The sequence below is a fragment of the Aethina tumida genome, chromosome 1, assembly GCF_024364675.1.
Source record: "Aethina tumida isolate Nest 87 chromosome 1, icAetTumi1.1, whole genome shotgun sequence".
Classification (NCBI taxonomy): Eukaryota; Metazoa; Arthropoda; class Insecta; order Coleoptera; family Nitidulidae; genus Aethina; species Aethina tumida.
The window spans coordinates 60,895,894-60,919,383 of NC_065435.1; the positions used below are offsets into that span (position 1 = coordinate 60,895,894).

The window sequence follows — 23,490 nt, forward strand, 5'->3', positions numbered from 1 at the left end:
TTTTGACCGAACCATCAACATTTACATATAGAACTGATGACATTTTAAGAAAAAAAATGAAGACTTCCATTGCTTAATGGTTGTTTCAAATCGTTCAAATTTCCCGGCGACCCGTCCCGACCCTCTCACACTTGCGCCGTCCCTACCATTGTGCACATGTGCGAAACATGCGTGCGACCGCAACTTGGCAACTGACAAAACGCCGCAGCACTTTTTTCAGTTTGTGGTCTTGCGGAACATGGCGTGCAACGGTGACGGTGGCGTGCAAGCGGTGAACGGCGCGGGCTCGATGAACGGCGGTTCGCCGCGTAAACGCGCCCGCACCGAGCCCCTTAACAGGGTGACGGTGGTGCTGGGGGCGCAATGGGGCGACGAGGGCAAGGGCAAGGTGGTCGACATGCTCGCCACCGAAGTGGACGTCGTATGCCGGTGTCAGGTGAGTTGTGTGTCACGTAGGGGGTTGAACGGTACGTTTCCACCCTCGGCGACAACGGTCCGGGTTATGTAAGGGAGTCGCGGGAGGCTGACGATGTGTGGATGTGTGTGGGTGCGAGACCAACAAAACAATCCTTACGCGTGCCTCCTCACATGACCCGGGGAGAAAACAAACAAATATTTTTAGACGCGTCATATGACCGAGGAAAATCCTGACCGATGCACTTTTCCGATCGTGTGCGGTCAACTGCCCAGTGTCAGTTCAATGTTATGTGCCGCTGCGGCCGCACGGGATAAAAAATAATAATAATAATAATAATAATAATAAATGAGGCGACACCCTTATGTAATTTGGACGTCTGGGCCAAAATATTTTTATTTGTAAACACAGCTGGACCAATATCAAATAAAAATGTATATAAATAAGAGTTAGATTTTCGGCGGGAGCGGGTAAAAATATACTTTTTTCAACAACAGCTATAATTTTTGCGTCCCCGTCCGTTTTTGCAAATTTAAGCTGATTACAAACACTGTTTAAATTTAACCCGAATAATTATCTCATCTCTTTTGTATATCACTACGTCGAAATCCATTCTTGAATATCTGCGGGATTTACTGGAACGTTGCAGCTACAAATTTATTTTTTTATTGTAAATTAAATTACTTAAAATGATTTTTTGTCCAAATAATCCCATGCTGGAAAACCACAATAATTATTTATTGAAAAAGATTGAATTGGGATTATATAGTTTAAATATTTAAGCCGATTACATATGTATTGTAATTAATGCTTAATATGCGTACGATGTTCTGATTGTCAGCACGTCGTATTTGCAAATTCACATTAATTGCGGGTGTTTGGTTTCTCTAAACAAGGAAAGTCAACATCGAGTTGACGTCAAAGCTCCAACAACCAAGAGCCAACCGTTTCACATCAGCCTTTATTTTTTAAGTTTATTTTTGTACTAAAATAATTTTATTCGTATCGTACATTAACGTATTATCATGAAACAGTACTGAGTGGTATTTAATTGTAAGCTTTAATAAAACTGCACAAACTGGAATTTTAGATAAATTGTCACATTTTTTTAATTCACAGCATCAAATAAACAGACACAATTTGGTGTATCTATTATTTATTGTCAAGGTTTTATTTTATAGTTTAATTATTTACCAGGACGAATACTCCTTGGTGGCGATTCAACTATGCTATGCTTCAATTTAATTCTTTTGGCGTAGGCCTCGTTAGACTGATTTATATACAGGAATATATAGCAACAATTTGTTTCCATACAGTACAAAAAGAGTTTAATCCATCTGAATCCTGAAAGAGACATCATGTGCAATAGAGACAATAAGTCTCCCACCATGGGACAGATTTCTACTGTCTCCGTCATGCATGATATCTCTCTCTAAATTCAGACGGGTCAAACGCTTTTTCTACTCTATATTAAAGAGGTGACGTGTTTCAACATGAAAACGATCCCAAACACAAACCCAAAATTGTTATAGATTAGTTAAAAGACCAAATCATCGTTGTTATGTCTTACCCGTCCCAAATCCTCAGTCATCAACCTTATAGAGAATATGGGGGGATCACGTTTATAATCAAATTCGACAATTTTATAAATTTAAATGAACTAAATCATCACAGCAATTTAAGTAGATCGAAGAAATATATACTTGACGTATGTTCAGAGTATAGTGCCACCACAAAGATGGACTAAAATTATAAAACAAAGTGTTAATGCTAAATTAAATCAACAAATTTAATCATTAAAAATCCCTTTGAAAAAATTAATGTTGCTATATTTATGTTCAGCTGAATTAAGAAAAATATATGTAATATTTTATGTTCTATAATACAACAAGTATTATTTAAATAGTTCACATTAAATAAAAGAGTTATGACTAAATTTAAAATATTTAAATAAAATTTGCTATAATAACGACCACTACTGTATTAGTTAAAAATAATATATACTATTATCCATTTTTTAAATTTACAGCGAGAATTTCACAGATAAACAGACCCAATTTGATGTATCTATTATTTATTGTCAAGGTCTTATTTTACAGTTTTATCATTATCAGGACGAATATTCCATTATTGTCATTCTGAAGTTTGTACCCACCCAAGAATATATACAGTAATATTTATGTTAGGTTATTATTGATTGAGTTAATAACCATTGCCATCGTTTAGTTTAAGTATCTGGTGACCTTAAACCGGAAATAGAGTAAGATTTAGTAGTAGAATAATCAATCAGTAAAATTCACAAAAATTAATTTAATAAACAATAAACTTCGATGAATGAACCAGTTGCAAGCAAAATTCTGCACATGTCGCGCCAAAAGAGTCAATAAAATAATTACAAGTTCATATCATAAATAACTGGTAATGAGTAATCGAGTCTTGCTCAGTCTGCCAACGGAAGAGATATCGTATCGGCGAACTCTTTTACGGTACAATAGTCCTATTGACAAGAAACACGAGATTGAAAAAATAAACATCACCGCTTATTTCTGGTTTCGGGATTTTAAATTATTTCGTTTCTGTTACGTAAAATTATGCAAACACGTGGTCCATTTTTGAAGTTTTGTCACTGGCTAAACTTTTTATTTTTAACGTTCGTATGTGTGCGGGAACGTGACAGGTTCATAGGTCAATTAATTCTTACTAACTAACAAAAAAAAAACTTACTACGTGTCTGATAAATTGAGAGTGTCCTATTAAAAACGATAATATTAAAGTAAAATGGTTTCGCTTGTAGTAATCGTCATTGTAATATTTACAAGAGTTTGTTAATACGACAGGAATTCTGTTACAAAATAATTGTAGATTTATAATTCTATTTTCGATATTAACATTAATTTGCATAACGCAGTGTGCCATAAAATAATGAATGTCATCAAAATTTCAAACAGAAACCTTCCAACAAAGTTCATACGGTCATTAAAATATTTATTTGAATATTGAATATCTAGATTCCTATGTAATACATAAATTGTACAAGGCTTAACATCCCCATTTCAAATTTAATTTATATTTGTGTACAATTTTGTTTGTTCGATAATTCTAATTTATTAAGAATTTAAATTTTCTGCCTATAATAGAGTATAAATCGATGATTATGTTGAAAATATACGTTGTTCGTGATAGAGACTCGTTATGTTTTCCATTGTTAATTTATACGACATGATTTGGAATCTGTTCAACAGATTGTATAACCATGGCATGACGTTACTTCGCAAAATAAATTTTACCGCTCAATTTTGATAATTCATGAATTATCAATCATGATAGTTAGCCACAACTTGCATATGATTAACAATCATTTCATCCGTTTCAGGGAGGCAACAATGCTGGTCATACCGTTGTAACGAATGGTGTTGAGTACGATTTTCATTTGTTACCAAGTGGAATCATCAATCCTAACTGCAAAGCAGTTATTGGTAAGTAATTATTCATTAAGGTTACAGAATAATAATATTTATGTAGAATTTGTTTTTAAGTCAAAGTGAAATGCAGCAGAATTTTTATTATTCGTACGTGCGTCGAATGGCACTGCTGTGCTCACTACAGCCTTCAGTAAAATCCCTTATTAAGAATTTGTTTCCAACAAGCGATTCTTTACTTGTGTAAATATACAAAAAATTATCGTGATACATTATTTATATCTTTAAAATATATTTATGCAGGTTGTTAGAGGTTTTATTATATACTTTGATTTTACCCAAGGCGTCTTACACCACGATTTTACCATAATTCCTTATCATAACACACATAAACACGGTATTCAATATTTTTATTATTGAAATCATGTGGAATTCCGCGCGTGTTCAAACCTTGAATGTTAATCTTTAAAATCGGATACTCATGGATTATAACATTAAAACTTTATTGACGTTTCAAGTATTTACCTTTTTTACAAAATCTAATGGCCATAAATGAATGCGCTCATTAGACTAATCTGCTTGTTTAAGCACATGTTTTTTGGCGGGACGAGATAATTACAGTTGTGTAAACACGTATTATCTGGGGGAATTCAAGTGTTTGCTTAATTTATGGCCACAAGGATCATTAAATGGCCCTTGATTTTTTGTGGGCATCTCAATACCTAATCGGATTGATTTATTCCAGGCAATGGTGTGGTCATCCACTTGCCCGGTCTATTCGATGAAGCGGAAAAGAACGAGAAGAAAGGTCTGAAGAACTGGAAGGAGCAGTTGATAATCTCAGATAGGGCCCATCTCGTGTTCGATTTCCATCAGCAGGTCGATGGATTGCAGGAGCAGGAGAACAACCAAAAGGGTCAGGGATTGGGTACGACCAAGAAAGGTATCGGACCGACTTACTCGTCGAAGATGACCAGAAACGGTTTACGTATTGGCGATCTCCTCGGCGATTTCGAAAAATTTTCGAAGAGATTCCAAGGTTTGGCGAACGTTTACCAACGAATGTTCCCAAATCTCCAGGTCGACGTGGAGGAGGAGCTGAAACGCTACAAGAAGTACGCCGAAATGGTCAGACCACTTGTTTTCGACACCGTCTCGTTCCTGGACAAGGCTCTGAAACAAGGTCAGAAGATTTTGGTTGAGGGCGCCAATGCTGCCATGCTGGATATTGACTTCGGTGAGTACATTCCTCTCTGCCAATTATTTATTTTACATTTAGATAACCTTGGTTAATTTAAATTTTTTTTGTTGCGTCTGGCTAAAGCATACATTAGCCTTGTAAAACCACACTGATAATTGATGCTCCCATTTAATTATCCGGAGGACATCAGAAGATATTATAATTCCGGTTTATTTAATACAATTTATATATAGTGATCTATATATTTACACAAATCTGTATATCCTGTAATTATCATATCCTTTAATTTTCCAGGAACGTATCCGTACGTCACGTCATCAAACTGCAGCGTGGGAGGCGTGTGCACGGGCCTAGGAATTGCCCCTATGCGGATAGGGGAAGTTATCGGTGTCGTGAAGGCCTATACTACTAGGGTCGGAGATGGCCCCTTCCCCACCGAGCTTAAAGACGAAATCGGCGATCTGATGCAGACAAGGGGTGGTGAAATCGGCGTAACCACCAAGAGGAAGAGGCGCTGCGGATGGCTTGATTTGGTGCTGTTGCAATACACCAATATGATTAACGGTTACACGGCGCTGTGCCTCACCAAATTAGATATTTTAGACACGCTGCCCGAATTGAAGTTGGCTGTGGGATACACGCTTAACGGCAAGAAGATCGAGTATTTCCCCTCGACCGCATCTGATCTTTCCCAAGTTGAGGTATGAGTTAATTCACCTTGAACTGCGGTTTGAAATTGTTTGTAACATTTTATTGCGACTTTTAGGTTGAATATATTACCATGCCTGGCTGGCAGAAGAGTACAGAAGATGTGAGGTCGTTTGATGATCTACCGGATAACGCCAAAAACTACGTGAACAAGATTCACGAACTCTTAGATGTTCCTGGTAAGTTTCGCTCGTTAAATTTGCAACAAATGATTAAATAATCTCATGAATAGTCAATTATTTTTTGTTAATTTGTTTACAGTGAGGTGGATAGGAGTTGGAAAAGGTAGAGAGTCCATAATACCTTATCAAAATTAACACCACGTAAATGTTTGTAAAGTAATGTTGTATCCTGATCTCCAGTTGTTTTTAAAAAAGCAAAAAAAAATATGGTGCATATTGTTGTGGCCTATGACCGTCGTTATTTTAGGTTTCAACACGTGGCCTAGATGTTACGCTCTGTTTCTAATTCATTAAATGTAAAAGATTGTTATATTTTTATATGAAATCTGAAAATGTGAGTTTGCTGTGTTTACCAGAGGCTATTTTTGTTTTATTGTTTAAAAGACAACCGTTGTTGAATGTGATATTGTTTGAAGGTGTATTTACTTATGTAAATAAATCAGGATTTTTAAGTATTGCTTAACAATAATATTATAAACATCTTTTACTTGTACATGACAGTATGGTAGTGGTTGCTGGCCAAAAAATTAGTCAATTAATTTCACAACTTAAATCAGTATAAGCCGACTGTCAAATAATCGTTTAGAACTTGAGAAATGTTCCAGTGAATGTACTTAAGTATGTATTGTACACCTCTAATGATATAATTGTTGTGATGTCTTCCACTTTTTTTTTGTATTAAATTAGCGATCAGTAACCGACACGTAATTGGTTTTCATTGAAGTTTTTTCTAACTTTTTGGGTATTGACCGCTGTAGGTATATTCAAATATTTCCCAAGAACTGTATATACCGTGAGTAAAATTTATAATGTACAAGGATCTAATTTTTACTTCGGAAAGGTATTCTTGTGGGATTTTTACTCATTAATATAAGGCTTAGCTTTAGATAGAAATATTCTTACACATGTTTCTATGAATTGTCGTAGTGCCTAAAATTTTGCCAAAATATTAAAAAGCACAACTTAATTTACATTTTTCTTTTTATTGTCAAATTTCGTTTAGCAAATGCAATAAATTAAATTAATTTAATTGACAACTTTAGTTGTAATTGATGTTATATAGGTTTTTATTGTAATAAATTTTAATTATATCATGTATGTGGTTTTATTTATATGTAAATAAATAATTTATAAAAAAAGGTTGACAATTTTATGTATATATGCAGTATCGTAAGCGCTAGATTCAACTACTCATAGATTGAAACAGAACATTAACACACTTGAAAAAACAACAAAGAAAGATATATGTGAGACGGACGGACTGATTGGATGGAATCAGCTATTAGCACGCACAGTTCATTCTTACAATACTTATTTTTGTTTTTGATATATCCTCTAAAAATATATCTTTTTTTTTGTAGAATGTAAATTTAAACAACTAAGTACTTCATCCACATCAAAAACGCATATGAGGAGTTACTAAAAGCATTCAATATTAATTTATATTGTGCGCCTTCGCGCACTATGAGAGCGCAGTGCCCCTCTCCCACTACAGGGCAAAATTTTACTGTCTTTGTCGTGCATGTTGTTTCTTTCAAAATCTAGGTGGGAAGGGCACTTTCTAAACAGTATAATATAGAATATAAAAATATTTTTACGATAAATAAATTTAAAGAATAAAGAAAAAATAATTTGTTCGTTGAAAAATTAGCGTATCAAAAAATGACATCCCTTAATACACCACGGGAAACACTAGAGTTAGGGGAACATATTAGTTTGGTTGGTAGTATTCGGAACATTGACCGAAATTTTTAAAAATATATTTAAATATTTATTCGTTTATTTAAATGAATCTTGGATTACAGTATTGAAATACTTGTTCATTTAAATATTAATTAATATTTATTATTTTTAAAAAGTGGTCTACCACAGTTTATTTATTTTTAATACTAAGTATAAAATATAAGTATTCGAATGTGCATACAAAAGTTTTATAAAATTTGTTAAGAACGAACATTCGTACAATTTAAAAATAAAACTTTAAAATAGAAATAAGTTAAATGAAATATATTTTTAGAATTCCCGCTAAGCAGTTCGGAATAAATTTGCCGCTCGAAACGTGTTCACGTAATAACTGAACACGTGTACCAAACAGAATTCTGCCGTGCGTAGTTGGACATCTCGTTCATAGATCGAGAATGAACCCACAATTCACGTGGTCATGTCGTCATATCCTCGCGCACCCATCCCAAACTCCCTACACGCAATACCCCCCCACCTTGTGGGATAACGTCAAAAATTTTCGGTTTTCAACTACCTAGAAAGTAAAACTGCGCATAAAAAAATAAAAGGAATTTTAGGTAAAACATTTTGGCGGTCGTCGACGCACCCAACAGTATATTTTTCAGTGTGGTACGACGCACCGTAACGCATTTATATCGAAACGTGTGTGTACACCCCAACGTCTGCGACACGAATGAAGAAGCGGCGCGACGTTGCAAACAGCATCCTCCGGCGGCTCCGGGCCAACACTGCGTACTCGGTTCCCGCGCACTGCATGCTATACTGAAACTTGTATGGCTCCATGGCAGAGCCGCCATGATGGCTTTCTGTAATACACGCTCAACACGCAAAGTTTCCAAGTTGTTTTACTGTATTTGTGACTGAGTGCGTGTAAATAAGAACGATGGGAACGTACTAGGGATCACGAAGAATTGTTCAGTGCCCGTCTCGGACGGTCCGAGTGACGAGGAGGCCGCGTTTTCGTGGTTTTATGTTGGCCTTGTCGGGTGTTTCGTGCTGTCAACAAAAATGTCCAAGCTTTCGTTTAGGGCGAGGGCCCTGGACGCTGGCAAGCCCATGCCCATCTACATGGCTGAGGAACTGCCAGATCTTCCCGATTTTTCGGCGATTAACCGGGCAGTTCCTCAGATGCCATCCGGAATGCAAAAAGAGGAAGAATCCGTAAGTTTCTGTTGACTGACGTCCAGGCATTTGTTAGCATAGTAAGCCGCCATGTTGATTTCGATTCGCGCTCCATGCGCGACCGGCAAACTACCAAATAAAAATGTAATCACGCGTATTTGCTTGTTTTAACGTCAGAACAACCGAATCTACCACTGATTTTCCAATTTAACACCATCTATGCACATTACGACGAATGTCACAGTCGTCCTGGCCCATTTGAATTTCGTAAACATTCACAAAAACATCCCTCTCTGTTATTATGCCCTGTTTTACGTATATATCTACAAATTATCAATGGATATTAACAGGAACACCATCTGCAAAGAGCAATATGTGCCGGCCTCATCATTCCAACACCGGAGGTTTGCGACATGCCCCACAAGGAATTCTACGACAAAGTTTATCCTGCCAACTACAAGCAGCCTCGACAACTCATACACATGCAACGTAAGCTTTTAAAACGGACTGTTTCTCATTTCTTTACATTCTGCATATTTCCCTTTAAGAGTTAAACATAAAAACATGACAACTTTACCCACACACACACATTGGTGCTGTTTCTTGGCATGTGCATATCGTGTATCAACATTCTCTCTACGCCAGAAATACGTTGTAAATATCCATACAACAGTAGATTTTGCAAAAACTATAAATAAATAATAACAATCAAATTGATTAATTTATTCGAGTATCCCAATAAACACAACAATATAATAACTAAAACAAGGCATAAAAAATATTCTTAAAATAATACTAATTTAGTAGTTAGTCTTTGTAGTTATTCTAAATATTAATACTTAATTTTTGTTTACAAATATTTTTCTAACCTCAAAAATATATTTGTAATTAGACTGGACAGATATATATAACTTTTCAATTAGGATTGTTTCAAATATGAACCGATATAACAATTATTTGTTTTTAATCCCACAATTCTTCTTAAAATAAGCCTTGGTTTGTTTAACACTTAATTGTTTCATATAGTTAACTATTGAGAAACAGTTTGGTTTTCAACTGATAGTTCTGATTCAATATTTAGGGTGTAGGTGAAAATACACATCGATGAAATATAAAGTGTATTTATTATATTAACAACTTAATATTTCAAAAAGGCAGCATATTTAATTAATTTATTATCCCTAATAAACTTATAATGTATAGTTAGTTTAATATATGCATGTAACAGAAAAATTATTGTCACTAGGTTTTAAAGTATGTTATTTTAGAGGTTATGTTAATGTGTGTGTTCAATTCCTGTAGCAATTATGTCTTCTGTAGCGAGTTGGTGTTAGTTAATTATTATTGCATCCAAATGTTTGTTTGTTTACCCCCCAAATTACTGATGTAGAAGCTACTGAAACCCAAACGTGAAAGCGAACAAAAAGAAGGAGGTCATATTGCGAGAGCAAACGCAATTAATCTCTTATACAAAATCGATAAGATTAAAAAATAAAATTACTAACATATATAATATTATTAAATAATATAGATAAAAGAACATATTTTTCTAGAAATGGTTTCTTGTTTTAAACAGAAAATCGTGTAAAAATATTCTTAAATCTTATTCTAAATAAAATAACATAAAATCCGTGTTGATTATATGTCTAAAATAGAGAAAACATATATATAATTTTGTAACTATTTTGTTTTGTATACAATTTAATGGTAGGTTTGTTTTCATTTTTGCTAAAGTAAATATTTTACAAAAATTCATTGTTACACTACACATTTTATCATTTATACATCTATATTGATATTTTTTGTGAGCAATTTATTGACTTCTTTACTTAAATTTTTGCTAAAGGAAATTATTTTTTCAAATTGGTTAATTTTATGTTAACCTATTTTATTTTGTACACAATTCGTTGGCTGGTTTGCTTACATTTTTACTGAAGGAAATATTTAAAAAAATATATTACGTTCCATATTTTATCATAATTCGTAAAATATTTTTTATACAAAAATTTTCATTTTGTTAACTTGAATTATTGAAATTATTCTTTTATGTACTCAAAATAGAGAAAAATTATTTAATTTTAGTACAAAATTATGTATATTTTACATACATAATTCTCATATTAAAATGACCGTCAACACTTTGAATTTTATCATTATACTCTTCATTTTGTTAACAAAAATTCACATTTTTCATAACATAACATTCACCTGCTTTGTAGGTTGTGTTTGTCAAATTATAAAATAAGAATTTTATTTTTTCTAAAGGAAATTTTAAATGCTTAAATTTCTTATTTGAATAAGTAAGTGCTTCTTGAAGTCGGATGAGTAGGCAAATTCTTACTGTGCTATCTGCTGTTACTAACTATTTGTAGAATAATGGTTAATCATAGTTTTGGTTATGTAGAACGTAAATCACTCTTAAAAACAAGGAAAATTCGTAAAATACTAATAAATTTTCTTACCTTCTTCCGCCATGTTGTTGCCAGTTTTGGATCAGTGAAGAACGGATAACTGCACATTCACTATATTCCAGTATAAAACTCGTAGAATTATTTGTTTTAGTTGAATCTCGTTTGAATGTTTTGTACGTGTGCCTATCAAATTAGTTAAAATAGCAAAATAATCTGAAAACCACCATTACTATTTGGATAATCGTAGCACATTTTTCTGCGCATGCGAGCATTCAACTGATACGAACTCTTTCTGTTTGTTGTGATTTCACAGCCTACTTTGATTCACGTAAATGCACATCCCAATAGCGACCTAACCTAACCTATAATTTTAAGGAATTACTTTTGGAGGGATATTCAAATAAACAAACAATATTTTGTTTATTACCACTGTTGAACACCGACACTAATATATTTATTTTGAAATTTTATAGCCTTCACAATGGAACAGGACATCCCCGACTACGACATGGATTCGGAAGACGAGCGGTGGCTGCAGTCGCAAACGCAGCGACTGGATCTATCGGCGCTAAAATTCGAAGAGATGATGGATAGGCTGGAAAAGAGCAGTGGCCAAACGGTGGTTACGCTCAATGAGGCCAAAGCACTCTTGAAGGAGGATGACGATCTCATTATTGCAGTATTCGATTATTGGTTGAACAAACGCTTGAAAACGGTGAGAAACCAACGCATTTGGTTTTGTAGTAATGTAAATTTGCTCAAATTGTTTAATTTTGAAAAATACTTATAGTCACAATTGTAATATGATTCTGTACAATTTGTAGAGACTTTTAGCACAAGAATCTTTTTAAATTTAAACTTATTTAAATTTTATGAACATTCTTATTGGAAACTACTGAATTGCTGAATATAATACCTGATTAACTACAAACAATAAAATATAACGATTTCCAGCAACATCCCTTAATACTAACGGTAAAAACTGAACACCGCGCTGGTACAGCGGCAAACAACCCGTACCTTGCGTTCCGACGACGCACCGAGAAAATGCAGACGCGCAAGAACCGCAAGAACGACGAAGCGTCTTACGAAAAGATGTTGAAGTTACGACGCGATCTTTATCGGGCCGTTACGCTTCTGGAGTTGGTGAAGAGACGCGAAAAGATCAAGCGCGAATACGTTCATCTCACGGTCGAGGTATTCGAAAAAAGATATCAAGCCAAGGACTTCAACGGGGCCATCATGGCCGAGGCGTCCGCCATCAAATCGTCGAGACCCGCTTTCACACCTATTTTCCACAACCACTACACGAACCAAGCCAGTTGGTCGACCAAGGCAGTACTCAAGGATGAAGTACGTTTGTTTCTAGCAATTGTTGCTGATTCAACATTACTGTGTGTTTTTTAAAAGGTGATCCCTCGGAGAGAGAAACGACCGTACAAGAAACGGACGAAACACAAGTCGCTGTCCCAGCAAATGGGCGGCACGATGGGAGCGGGAGCAATAGACGCGGTGAACGCCATGTCGTCGGACGAGGACGCCCTCATGTCGCAGTTGTCGCCCGAGAACGAGGAAACCGAGGAGGATGGTCCATACGTTTTCAAAAGGAACAAGTTGTGTTCCTATCACATGGTAATATTCTTTGTTTGCACACATTTGTAACCCCATCATTTTTCAGATTCACTTCGTAGAATAAGAAAAAATTTTAATGGCTTGCATATGTAGTCATTTGTTATCAAGATTTTCATTGACGTGCTTGTTGACTATTGTTGATATTAGTTTCAAGATTTTTGCTGAGTAAATTAGATGCTGAATTATGTGGTGAGTCATGTAAATTATCTACAATAAGAAATTGATATGACCAATTATATTTTAAATGAGGCGACATTTTTTCCAATTCTACTTGGACAGGAACGGGTTGAATGAATCTGGACCATTTAAGGGTGATATTTTATCAATTATAATATGTGCTAAATTATAAATTGTGTTGTCCCCTTCTCCTAACTTAAGCATAATCAACAATACGGAAGTAAACGAGATACTGTCTTTTGTTGTAAATGACCTGTAATACTTATTTTTTCAAAAATATCGGAATTTTCGAAATCAACACGGTATCAATAATTATTTAGTTTATGTAAAACATTAAATGAATCATTCACAATTCTCTAACTATTCACTCAGTTTCAGTTAACAAAACAGCATTTTATATAGAATTAAAGTATCTTTCAAACGAGGTATTACCAGACAATTCTTTCTGTTTAATTAAAAATAGTGTCCATGTGGTACAGAGTAATTTGACTAAAATTAAATTAGATTAATAACATTTTACATAGTTTTTATTTGAGGTTGTTGGTTATACCATTCAAAAGTTATAAGAGGGAGGACTTTTAACAACTTGACAGTATAAAATATAATTATTTCATAGTCTTAATATAATCAACACTGTATATAGGTAAACATTTTTATAATCTTCCGGTTTTGTTCCTTTTTATATAACATTTACATATCAAATATATATGCAGTATATAAGTTATAAATCAGTTTGGTGGTGGATTATTTTGAATTTATTTGAACGGATTTACGTAAATATTATTTTCATAAATTGAATATAAACAATATATGTGTATTTTTTTAAATTTGCTGTCGAAAATACATTTGTATATTGGTAAATAATCATTTCTTTTAGAAGCCCATTTATCAGGAATGAACTAAGAATTGTCTATCAAATTATCATTTGATAAATTGGTTGCCAAAAATGTAAATTTAAAATTAAGAAATTTGGTCACACAATTTTGTATTGTTTTGCTGCTTATTGACGAAACTCAGATTTATTTAACAAATAATGATACAATTGTATTATAAAATTAAACAAAATATGTTGTTAGTAGATTGCAATATAAATTGTGGGATGATTGTCTCATTTTCATACATTGTTTAAGTGTTTTTATCGAAACCAATTGATCATACACGACCAGAAGAAATCTTGGAACATTTTAATTAAAGGAAGTTTTATTTATCAATCTGGTTTTCTTTTACAGCCTTTGCCGATGCAGGGTAATTGGCCATGGTGCTCGATGGATGATAGGGGTTCGGCGGACAATCGATATCGCTTCACTTTGACCTCGTTATTACACCCGCGGAGACGATGCATCGGTTTCGCACGTCGCCGTCTCGGCCGCGGGGGCCGTGTCATTCTGGACCGCGTGACCACCAGCCTGGATGACTACTGGCGCACCTTGGACTTCTCGATCCTCGAACCCGAGTCTAAGACGGTGGAGACGGCGGCGACAACGGAGGCGTCCTCCCGTACGACGGACATTGCCAACGCGTCGGTTGTTAACGCTTGGAACAGTAGTAGTGTGGGGCCAGTGAACAATATGCTACACCCTGTCGATGTGAAAAACGAGTTGCTTGTTAGTGCAGGCGCGAGTCGGACGAGTTTCGGTGACAATGGCGTCGCGAGTAGTGTATTCACGAAAGTGATAGAGCAGCAGCGGGACGAGGTGATGGCCCAAGCGGCCGATACTGGGCCCAAAAAGGCCGAAGCGACCATACACCAACACACCAAAGAAGAGCACGATGATATGGTAGATTTTCTACAATCTGTGCGGAAAGAATGGTATGGGGATTATTCCAGTATTACAATTTGAAGAAATGTGTCTTACTATTCTTAAATGTTATCTTTTTGTAATCTGGTTTTATAACGATTTGCTTTACATTGATTTTAACACACAAGAATCAGAACTTTATTTTAGAAATATTTGTAATATTCCAAGCCTTGAAGTCGATTTATCGTAATTTGAAATATAAGTTTTATTTTTATTTATATTTATATAATTTTTTATGACCAAACATTACTGTTAAAACTTTCGTATTTTCTTTAAATCGCAGGATCTTGTTTAATTACAATATTTTAATTGTTACTTCAATATCTGGTTAAATAAAGTACTGTCTTTTCCTATCAGATATATTCGTTTGTCTTTACAATTTTTATTTTTTCTCTTTGCTTACTTAATGTCTGAAGGAAGTGTATTTTAGAATGTAAATTATGGTTTCCTATCCATGTTGTCTCAATTTGAGACTTCAGGAACAAAGTTGATAATAAAATGAACAAAGAGAAGAGATATATGTATGTATTAATATATAAAAATATTCTTCTATACCCTGATTTTACCAAAAATGCAAGTGGTTAAGATATTCCTCCCCTTTTCTCTAAATATACTGATTGAAGTCATGTTTCAATAATTACTTGAATTTTTTCAGGAGGTAACAGAGTTTAATTCAAATATATATATTTCACTACTTTTTAAATGGTTCATTATCATTCATAACTTAGCCGAAATTTTTTAACCAGATATGCACAAAAAACAAAGTCGATTTCTTAAAAAAAATTCTAATAAATGTCGAACTGAAAACGAAATAAAAAATATTAAAGTTTGTAACAACCCTTACTCTACAAAAGTTTTCTCCATTGACCTACAAGCAAACTTGGGTCCGCCTTATCCAATTTCGTCACATTAGTTCCAACGTTCCTCCTTGCTGCTGTTCCCGGAGACGTAGGTCATTTTGTATTTCGGTTGAAACACCAAAAAACTAGATAAAAATTATTTGGGTTACAATAATTGAAAATATTAAGAAGTAAACACTGCAGAAAAATTTGTAGAGTAAGGTTTGTTACAAACTTAACATTTTGTAACTCGTTTTCTGTTGGTCTTTCATTAGATTTTTTTAAGAAACTGAGTTATACGTTTATATCTGATTAAAAAATTTCAGATAAGTTATGAAACACTCTGTATAATAATTTTCAATATATTTTGTATTCCATTTTTAACAAGAGTTGTTGTATAATATGTATCAGCTAAAATATTATCCTGATAATTTCAGAATTTTAAAATAGTAGTAGTAATTTATAATTATATAAAAGAACGTCTTAAAATATAGTCTATATATTTTTGTATTTTTTGAATATTCTAAGTAAATTGCATATAATCTACTCGATGTCCGACTCTCACTATTTTTGACATATTTCAAATTTCACACTTTAATTCTGATTAAAGTAAGTCTTAAAAAAATAAAGCCTTATTTATCTTCGCTTTGTTGTTTCTAATTAAGAATCGATTTATGAAGAAATAGTTATGAGAAAAACACGGAGATTTTCATAACCAAATTATTTAATCAATTTCAGAAAATTTTACTTTATGTCAATTAATTTTATTTCTTCTCAAACTCAACTAATTTTAATTAAGAATAAGAATAATTAATTTAGAATTTTAATTAAGAATGTTTAATTTGTCACTCAGTATTACAAATACCCTTGATGGACATAGGTTTTGTTATAAACAATTTAACTAAATTTTTCAAGCAATTGGAGCAATGAAAAATGTATAAGTTTTGTAGAAATGTATTTTTAATTTTGTAAGTTGATTTTAAAATAATCGATTGCTAGATTTACCAGCGATCCTATACGTATAATATCTATCTAATAAATGTTGAGACCCAGTGGGTTAGGCTTACATTGGACATTTAAGAGTGGGTGTCCTAAATAATTAAGCAATACTTTGTAACAATGTACCAATATCGGAATCGATGTCTTCATTTTAATGTATACACATAAATAAATAAAATTAACAAATTAATTGAAGATATTGGATGTATTATAAATATTAATTTGCATTCATAATTTCGTTTTGGCATCACAAAGCATGAAAATTTTAAATTTGCTCAGTGTATTGGCATTGTTTTCAATAAATATTTTAGGTTACATTTTCGACCGAAAACACCGCCGCCCGAAGACGAGGAATCCATGCCGACGTGGGGGGTCAGCGTCGACAATACTTCCGACCTCATGGCCTGTCACCCCTTCACCATGGAGATCCAGTCGTTGGTGGATGAGAGCGAAGCACCCAGCGCATTGGTCGACACATCCACCTTCCTCACAGATCCTTACCTGTTAGAGACCGCCAACCTCGACATGGAGGTGCCCATCACGGACACGAGGCAGGCACAGCAACAATCGGATAGTTGCTCGTTGACGTCTTTCAACTCCGGTTCGTCGTCGTCGTCCTCCAGTAGTTCGACGCCGCCCTCAGGTTCGACGCCGTCCTCCGTTTACAGTTTGACCCCCACGCCCAGTGCGACCTCCATCACCAGTACGACCTCCATAAACGGTTTGGTGGCCGAAACGGAATTGCTGCTTGAACGCATGTCGACCGCCGGCTGCTCCACGTTTACGTTAAAAGAATACGGCAACAATGCCACATCCAGACTGAACGTGATGCCACTGCTGGGGAACGGTCTAATCACAGCGGCCAATTCGGTCGTGTTACCGCCGTTAATTTCGCAAAACAAGACGTTGTCCAGTGGTAGTCCGAACAAAAACAATCACGGAGGGGCGACCGGCAATTCCCCGCAACAGGGAACGACGGACATTGGTCATACCGTGAGCAGGATCATCGTACCCGAATTGACGCCTAACACCAACGGCCTCGTTCCACATTTTGGTAGCTTCGACGGTGAGTTGATGGGTTTTGTTTGTGGAAGATCAGTTTGTTTGCTTAAAAGAAAAATAATACATGACTTTTACAAATATATGGTGTCCTTAAGTCACATCATAAAGTTTTCCTTTTTTATGTAACAAGACTTGGTTTGACAAAAGAAGAGTGACTTATCAATATTTGCATGTAGATTTAAATGGAATACCCTTTTCTTTTTCGCCTGGGAGACTATTCTCCTCTTTCTTAGTCAATTATTTTGTGTAATTTTTCGTCTCACGTGTGAAATGATCTATTGTTTCATTTTCTGTTATGAAAAATTCTATTTCGGTGAAATATGGCCACACACGGTTGAAACAACTTCACAAGATATTTTTGTTTAATTGTGAACAAACACGGCACCATGTTACTTACAGTAGATCCGTCAATATTCGATATACAACACTTTTTGAAATGCCTACCATTTCAGTTAGGTTACATACTTTCAGTGAGCACTTAATTTATATCATTTTGTGAATTCTCTACTCTGGTCTTCTTCGCAGCTCTTACAGCCTCCACAACATATTACTGTTATAAATGAAGAAGCAGTCTCCCTTGGATTAAAATCCAATTCGTGTTTGGTATTGGTTGAACTGAGACCTTTCAAATGAAAGTATTGAACCAAGTTTTCCATGTTTACAAAATTTTTCGAGAACGTTCACTATTGATGGCTGCCAAATAAATACTATCATGTATAATGTATCGTCTTCTAAGTTAAAACTTTTTTAAGGTTAATAGTTTCCCCCGTATACTACTTTTTAATGAATTTGATAAAAAAAATTGAAAAAGGAAGTGTCTGTATGAACACTCCTGAACGTTTTTGATAACTTTGTTAAACGAATTATCGCAAATTATGGCTTCGAATTAAGGACACCTTGTTTTTGTTTTAAGCATTCTTTTAATTTATTGAGATATATTTATTAAGAAGTCTCACACAACTTGTTGTCTAAAACTACTAACCAAGTGATTTTGTTTCAGTGAGTGCTGCAAGTAGAACAAATAATAAACATAAATTATACGCTTATTCTGGCGCAATGGGGTACTCGAACGCCTCCGGACCGGGAACGTTCAGTCTTCATACGACAGCACATACCCTTACGCTTAATAGTCATAGGTAAGTAAGTGATGAGTCTTCTGACACCTTTTATGCCCTGTTTCATTACATACGTCAATAACTATATGATTTCATTGTATATTATCTAATATGCTTATTATGTCACTGACTACATGCTACTTGTTAAAGAACTATTGATAAATAAAACAGTAACTTTATGTATTGCAATATTTACATAATAAAATGGAATTTTGAAATTATTATCCAAATTCTAATAGTTTACATTGTTTGTCTTCAGTGCCAACCTTCTGGAGATCCCGATGACCGCAGACGAGGCGGACTCTATGACGGACGCCAAGCTGGAAGCGGCTGGAACCGCAACGGCAACAGCAGCGTCCGCCGGCGCCAATGCCAACACCTCAAAAACTATCGTGCGCAAAAACAACCTAATTATGGAGGTGACGTGATGATTGGCCACCGAACACGTGCAGAGTTGGAGGATGAGGTCGGCCGCAGCATCGTCGAAACGGAGGTCCGCGCTTGTCCACAATGCCTGTGAGATTTTTACGTGAAGTCTCTGTGAGACGTGGAGAACACGGGAGAGCCATGCGGTATGCTTGGCGCGGTGGCGGATTTCGAAAATGGTAATTATTTTTTTTTGACATTTGCCACCTCTCTGTATGTCTTATCTATGCGGATGAGCAGCAATGTTGCGATTTAACCTTTTTTTTATTTATTTATTAGCAACATATGCTATGGAAATGAACTGTTACTGGTAACGCTGAATTATATTTATATATTGTGTTTTGATGTACTACTACTACTACTATTGATCTTTAGATCTTATATTTTACAATTATTTTGTATTCGCAATTATGTTTACGTTATTGTACATTTACAATCCTTTTTTTACGTTTCTTTTTATATTTACAATTTGCAATTACATTTGTTGAATTTGCACAACTAAAACGCATTTAAAATCACGTTTCCCAGTAATTATGTTTCGGTGAGAAATTATGTACATTTGATTAGAAATGATTATCCTTATATTGTAAAATTGTGAAATTACGAGGAGTCCAAAAGTTCATTTTTACTTATTATTTTTTACCCCGCAATTCGATTTACACTGACTACTTCCAATATTTGATCAACGTAGAAATCACAGGCATTGTCGAAGTTTATTAATTAAAAAATACTATTGTATAAAGATAAATTCTGTTCTTATTAATTTCTTGATAATTTATTTTCCTTTTGTAATTATGTAACTCTAGTTATACCTTTAATATGTAAGAATTGAAAAAAGGCTGTTGAAGTATATTTAATAATTTATTGTTTGTAAATGAAATATTGTTATTGTAAAAACTGTGTACTTACACCACAAGTCGATTTGTAACTTTTTTGAGTAATTATTAAATTTATTTTTTTAACGTGTTATTTTCATGATAATGTAATTTGCCGCCTATTTCATTTACTGCATCGTAACTTAAGACAGTTTTTTATGCATCTACTACTGCAACAAAAAAAAAAACGAAAATAGAGATAGTTTCACTTATGGTATGATACAATGTGAACAGCAAAAAATATACATTTTTACTGTTTATTAGTAATTGATCTGCCAAAAGTGAAGAAAAAAAATGGTGTGTTATATTTCAGCTTATATGTGTCTATATAATTATTAATTAAGATGACTACCCACTTTGAGGCAGGTCATAAAGAAAAAGGTAAATGCTGATACGGAATTCAATATTTGAAGGTTGTACTGCCGAGTACATTTGTATGTTTTATAAACAATACTAACTAAAAAAAAGGCTGTTAATAAAAAGTTTAAAAACGACGTTGGTTAAATTTGCGCTCTCTTGTTTTTTTGTACGAGTGGACACATGCGAAAATCGATGTCGATTGGGTTTTTGAATACTTTTTACATTGATTATTTTGATTTCAAATACATTTTATGTCAATTTTCTTTGTGTCCCAGCTCTTGACGCAGAGTGTCCGTGAAAAACGTAGTCAATATTAAGAGAGCCTTAGCCATTTAACGCCATTTACAATTTACGTTTGAACATGCCCGACACTCTGTGCTTTTCATTGTTTTTACGTTTCGCGGAAGTAACTCCTGTCAGTAAATGAAACAAAATGTAAATTTTCTTCAATAGGAATTAAATAATGCTTTTTCCCTTATTCAAATATAAAATGATATTGAAATTGTAAATACTTCATTTTATTGTTTGTAAATAAAGATGACGCAGTATTTTTTGTACAAATTTTTGTGAAATATATTTTAGACTATTAGGTGCTTAGGTTCCACGGAAAAAGTATTATTTAAACTTGTTTATCGAATCAATGGTGCAAGCAATAGATTTTAAGGTCACATTCCCATTCTGCATGTGAAAACTTTGAATTAACAGTACAAATCGAAAATCGTAATATGTGATCATTTAATTATTAATCTTAGAATGTTATTAGTTTAATTAATTCGTTTATACTGTTAATTCATTTGAAAAGACAAGAGTGTACAGATGTGGTACAGTTATTTTAAAATAATTTCATTTATCTGTACGTCTTGTTGAAAAAAAATAAAAGCTTCAACATTGATTGTTTTTCGGATTGTGAGTGGACTATTGACAAACCCCGTGCTTTTTGTGGGGATTGTTAAAAGTCGTATTGACAATCTATGTTGTAGAATGTGGTATTAATTTAAGATATTGCGATTACTATTACGGGTCTATCTATAATAAATGAACGTATTTGGGTTTTTCGATTAGTACATCTGAATGTGAATATTTGTAAATATGTGATTAGACTATACCTATGTGTAAGAATGATATAAAATAAAATCTGTCATTCAGATTTAACATTCAACGTAACAACTTGGTTTTCTTAAAAAACGATTAATTTTACCCATATCAATTATTATCCTATTATGTAATTCTTTCATTTTTATAAATATTAGACTATTGTCTTTCATACTCATTTCTCGTTTTTTATGTAAAATATTTTTTTAAAAATCATCTTTGTACCTGACTGAAATCACAATTGGAAATAAATCATTTCTTACATTACATTCGAACCCAGTTTTTCAAATTTTTCACCTACACATGCAACATATACTTTTTGTATGAGTTTTTATTGACAAACCTTCTCAAATATAAGGTAATGTATAACCAAAAAGTGTAAGGTGAGTATACTACAACTATAATTATTTTAATGCCCACGTTGTGTGAATCATAGATCAACGACATAGAAATGTCTACAGACAATTAAAATTAGTACTGCAAAGTAATGATTTTGCACACCAGTTATAATAAGTGTTAAGGACGTTATCGAGCTCGTGAAATATAAGTAAAAAATGTTCACCGATATCGTTTACAAATTGAAACCGTGTTTTCTAATTGAAAATGATAACTAACACCAAATTATGTAACGCACCAAAAATCTTAATTTACGGTGCACTATATTGAGTTTGTTATAAACAAAATTTGGGAGTTTGGTTGAACGAATTCTGATTTGTTGTTACATTATAGGCGAAGTTTTCAGTAGTCATTCATATTAAGTATTACTGAAAAAGTACATATTCAGAAAAATAGATTTAATATTTACTTATATTTAGCTATATTATATTTAATAAAAGGATTAATTTAATTTGACAATAGTCTTAACAGTAAAAATTTATTCTTCGTAGGATTTATATTATTTTAATGATCAACTCATTTTCAGTGGGAAGAATTATATTTCAGAAAAAAGGACAATAATACGCTCAAGAAAACGCCTTAACTATCACTAGAATCACTAAACGAATCACTTTCTTATCTTCTACGTAAATAAAAAAATGAATTAATTGAGGCATTAAATATCAGGATGTCTAGTAGAGCAATCAGACATCGACTGAATGAACAAAATTTGCAAGGGTGTATCTCAGAGAAACCAGTTTGCTTAAAAAAATTCGTCCACCACAATTTTAGCGAAGAATACTATAATTAATAATTAAAAGTTTGGACCCTAGAAAAACTACAAAAATTTTGAAATCTAATGGAGGAAATGTTTGGGTTTCTTTCCATGTCATGGTGTAGAAGCATTACAGAAAATTATTGGTAAAGTGAGAACCGTTTCAGAGATGTAATGGAACTATTTACTAACAATAATTTACAAGTTACATGGAATTTATGCATGATAATGATCCAAAGCAAGCTTCCAAGTTATTCCAAATTAGTTACAAGACAATCATGTTGAGGTTCTCAATTGGTCATCGCAAATCTGAATATAAATTCAATAGAAAACTTGTGGAAGACTTGGTTAACATTTCAAAAGTCATAAAATTCAGACAAATTAGACTTATTAAATTAAATAAAATGTTGTCTATAAATTATTTAATAAATATATCTTTTTAAATGTGTGCTATTTCTGTGTGCAGTCACATTACGCATTATTTTCATATAGGTACAAAGTTAATAAATAATTATTTATATAAAGAGTATGGTGTAATTATTTTAAATAAAATATTTTGACTGCATTTAATTATAAGTATAAATTCCCTAATTAACAATAAGTAGTAATGTGTGCCATTTCTCTAGTCACAACAGTATGATGCTGAAAAAATTTAATGAATTTTTGCCAATTTTGGTGTTAAGTAAATATTAACATTTTGATTATGTGCATCGTAAAATAACGATATCAATCTGCGGCTAATTACCATTATTAATTTTATACA

The 23,490-nt window shown here is 33.5% G+C and overlaps 3 protein-coding genes across 4 annotated transcripts in view; 2 read left to right on the top strand and 1 right to left on the bottom strand.

Moving 5' to 3' along the window:
• LOC109598052 (alpha-(1,3)-fucosyltransferase C-like) overlaps positions 1-23,490 on the bottom strand; it is a 265,775-nt gene that overhangs the window by 116,735 nt on the left and 125,550 nt on the right. The gene's annotated exons all lie outside the window — the stretch shown is intronic.
• Positions 193-7,019, top strand: LOC109597234 (adenylosuccinate synthetase). The gene is made up of 6 exons (XM_020012882.2): positions 193-436; positions 3,789-3,891; positions 4,580-5,071; positions 5,330-5,736; positions 5,802-5,922; positions 6,005-7,019. The coding sequence occupies exons 1-6, from the start codon at positions 239-241 to the stop codon at positions 6,058-6,060; spliced, it is 1,377 nt and encodes a 458-aa protein (XP_019868441.1). The 5' UTR covers positions 193-238; the 3' UTR covers positions 6,061-7,019.
• Positions 8,427-21,841, top strand: LOC109598087 (enhancer of polycomb homolog 1). The gene is made up of 9 exons (XM_049961453.1): positions 8,427-8,829; positions 9,141-9,279; positions 11,675-11,916; positions 12,156-12,554; positions 12,612-12,833; positions 14,240-14,820; positions 16,959-17,713; positions 18,710-18,845; positions 19,084-21,841. Exons 1-9 carry the CDS (start codon positions 8,677-8,679, stop codon positions 19,250-19,252), a joined length of 2,796 nt encoding a protein of 931 aa, XP_049817410.1. The 5' UTR covers positions 8,427-8,676; the 3' UTR covers positions 19,253-21,841.

Bases quoted from the DNA above. Each gene is read 5' to 3' on its own strand.
- LOC109597234 (XM_020012882.2), top strand. From the start codon at position 239: ATGGCGTGCAACGGTGACGGTGGCGTGCAAGCGGTGAACGGCGCGGGC. The intron at 3,892-4,579 runs GTAAGTAATTAT...GATTTATTCCAG, and splicing joins TAACTGCAAAGCAGTTATTG to GCAATGGTGTGGTCATCCAC. The intron at 5,923-6,004 runs GTAAGTTTCGCT...ATTTGTTTACAG, and splicing joins CGAACTCTTAGATGTTCCTG to TGAGGTGGATAGGAGTTGGA.
- LOC109598087 (XM_049961453.1), top strand. From the start codon at position 8,677: ATGTCCAAGCTTTCGTTTAGGGCGAGGGCCCTGGACGCTGGCAAGCCC. The intron at 8,830-9,140 runs GTAAGTTTCTGT...GGATATTAACAG, and splicing joins TGCAAAAAGAGGAAGAATCC to GAACACCATCTGCAAAGAGC. The intron at 14,821-16,958 runs GTATGGGGATTA...TAAATATTTTAG, and splicing joins CAATCTGTGCGGAAAGAATG to GTTACATTTTCGACCGAAAA.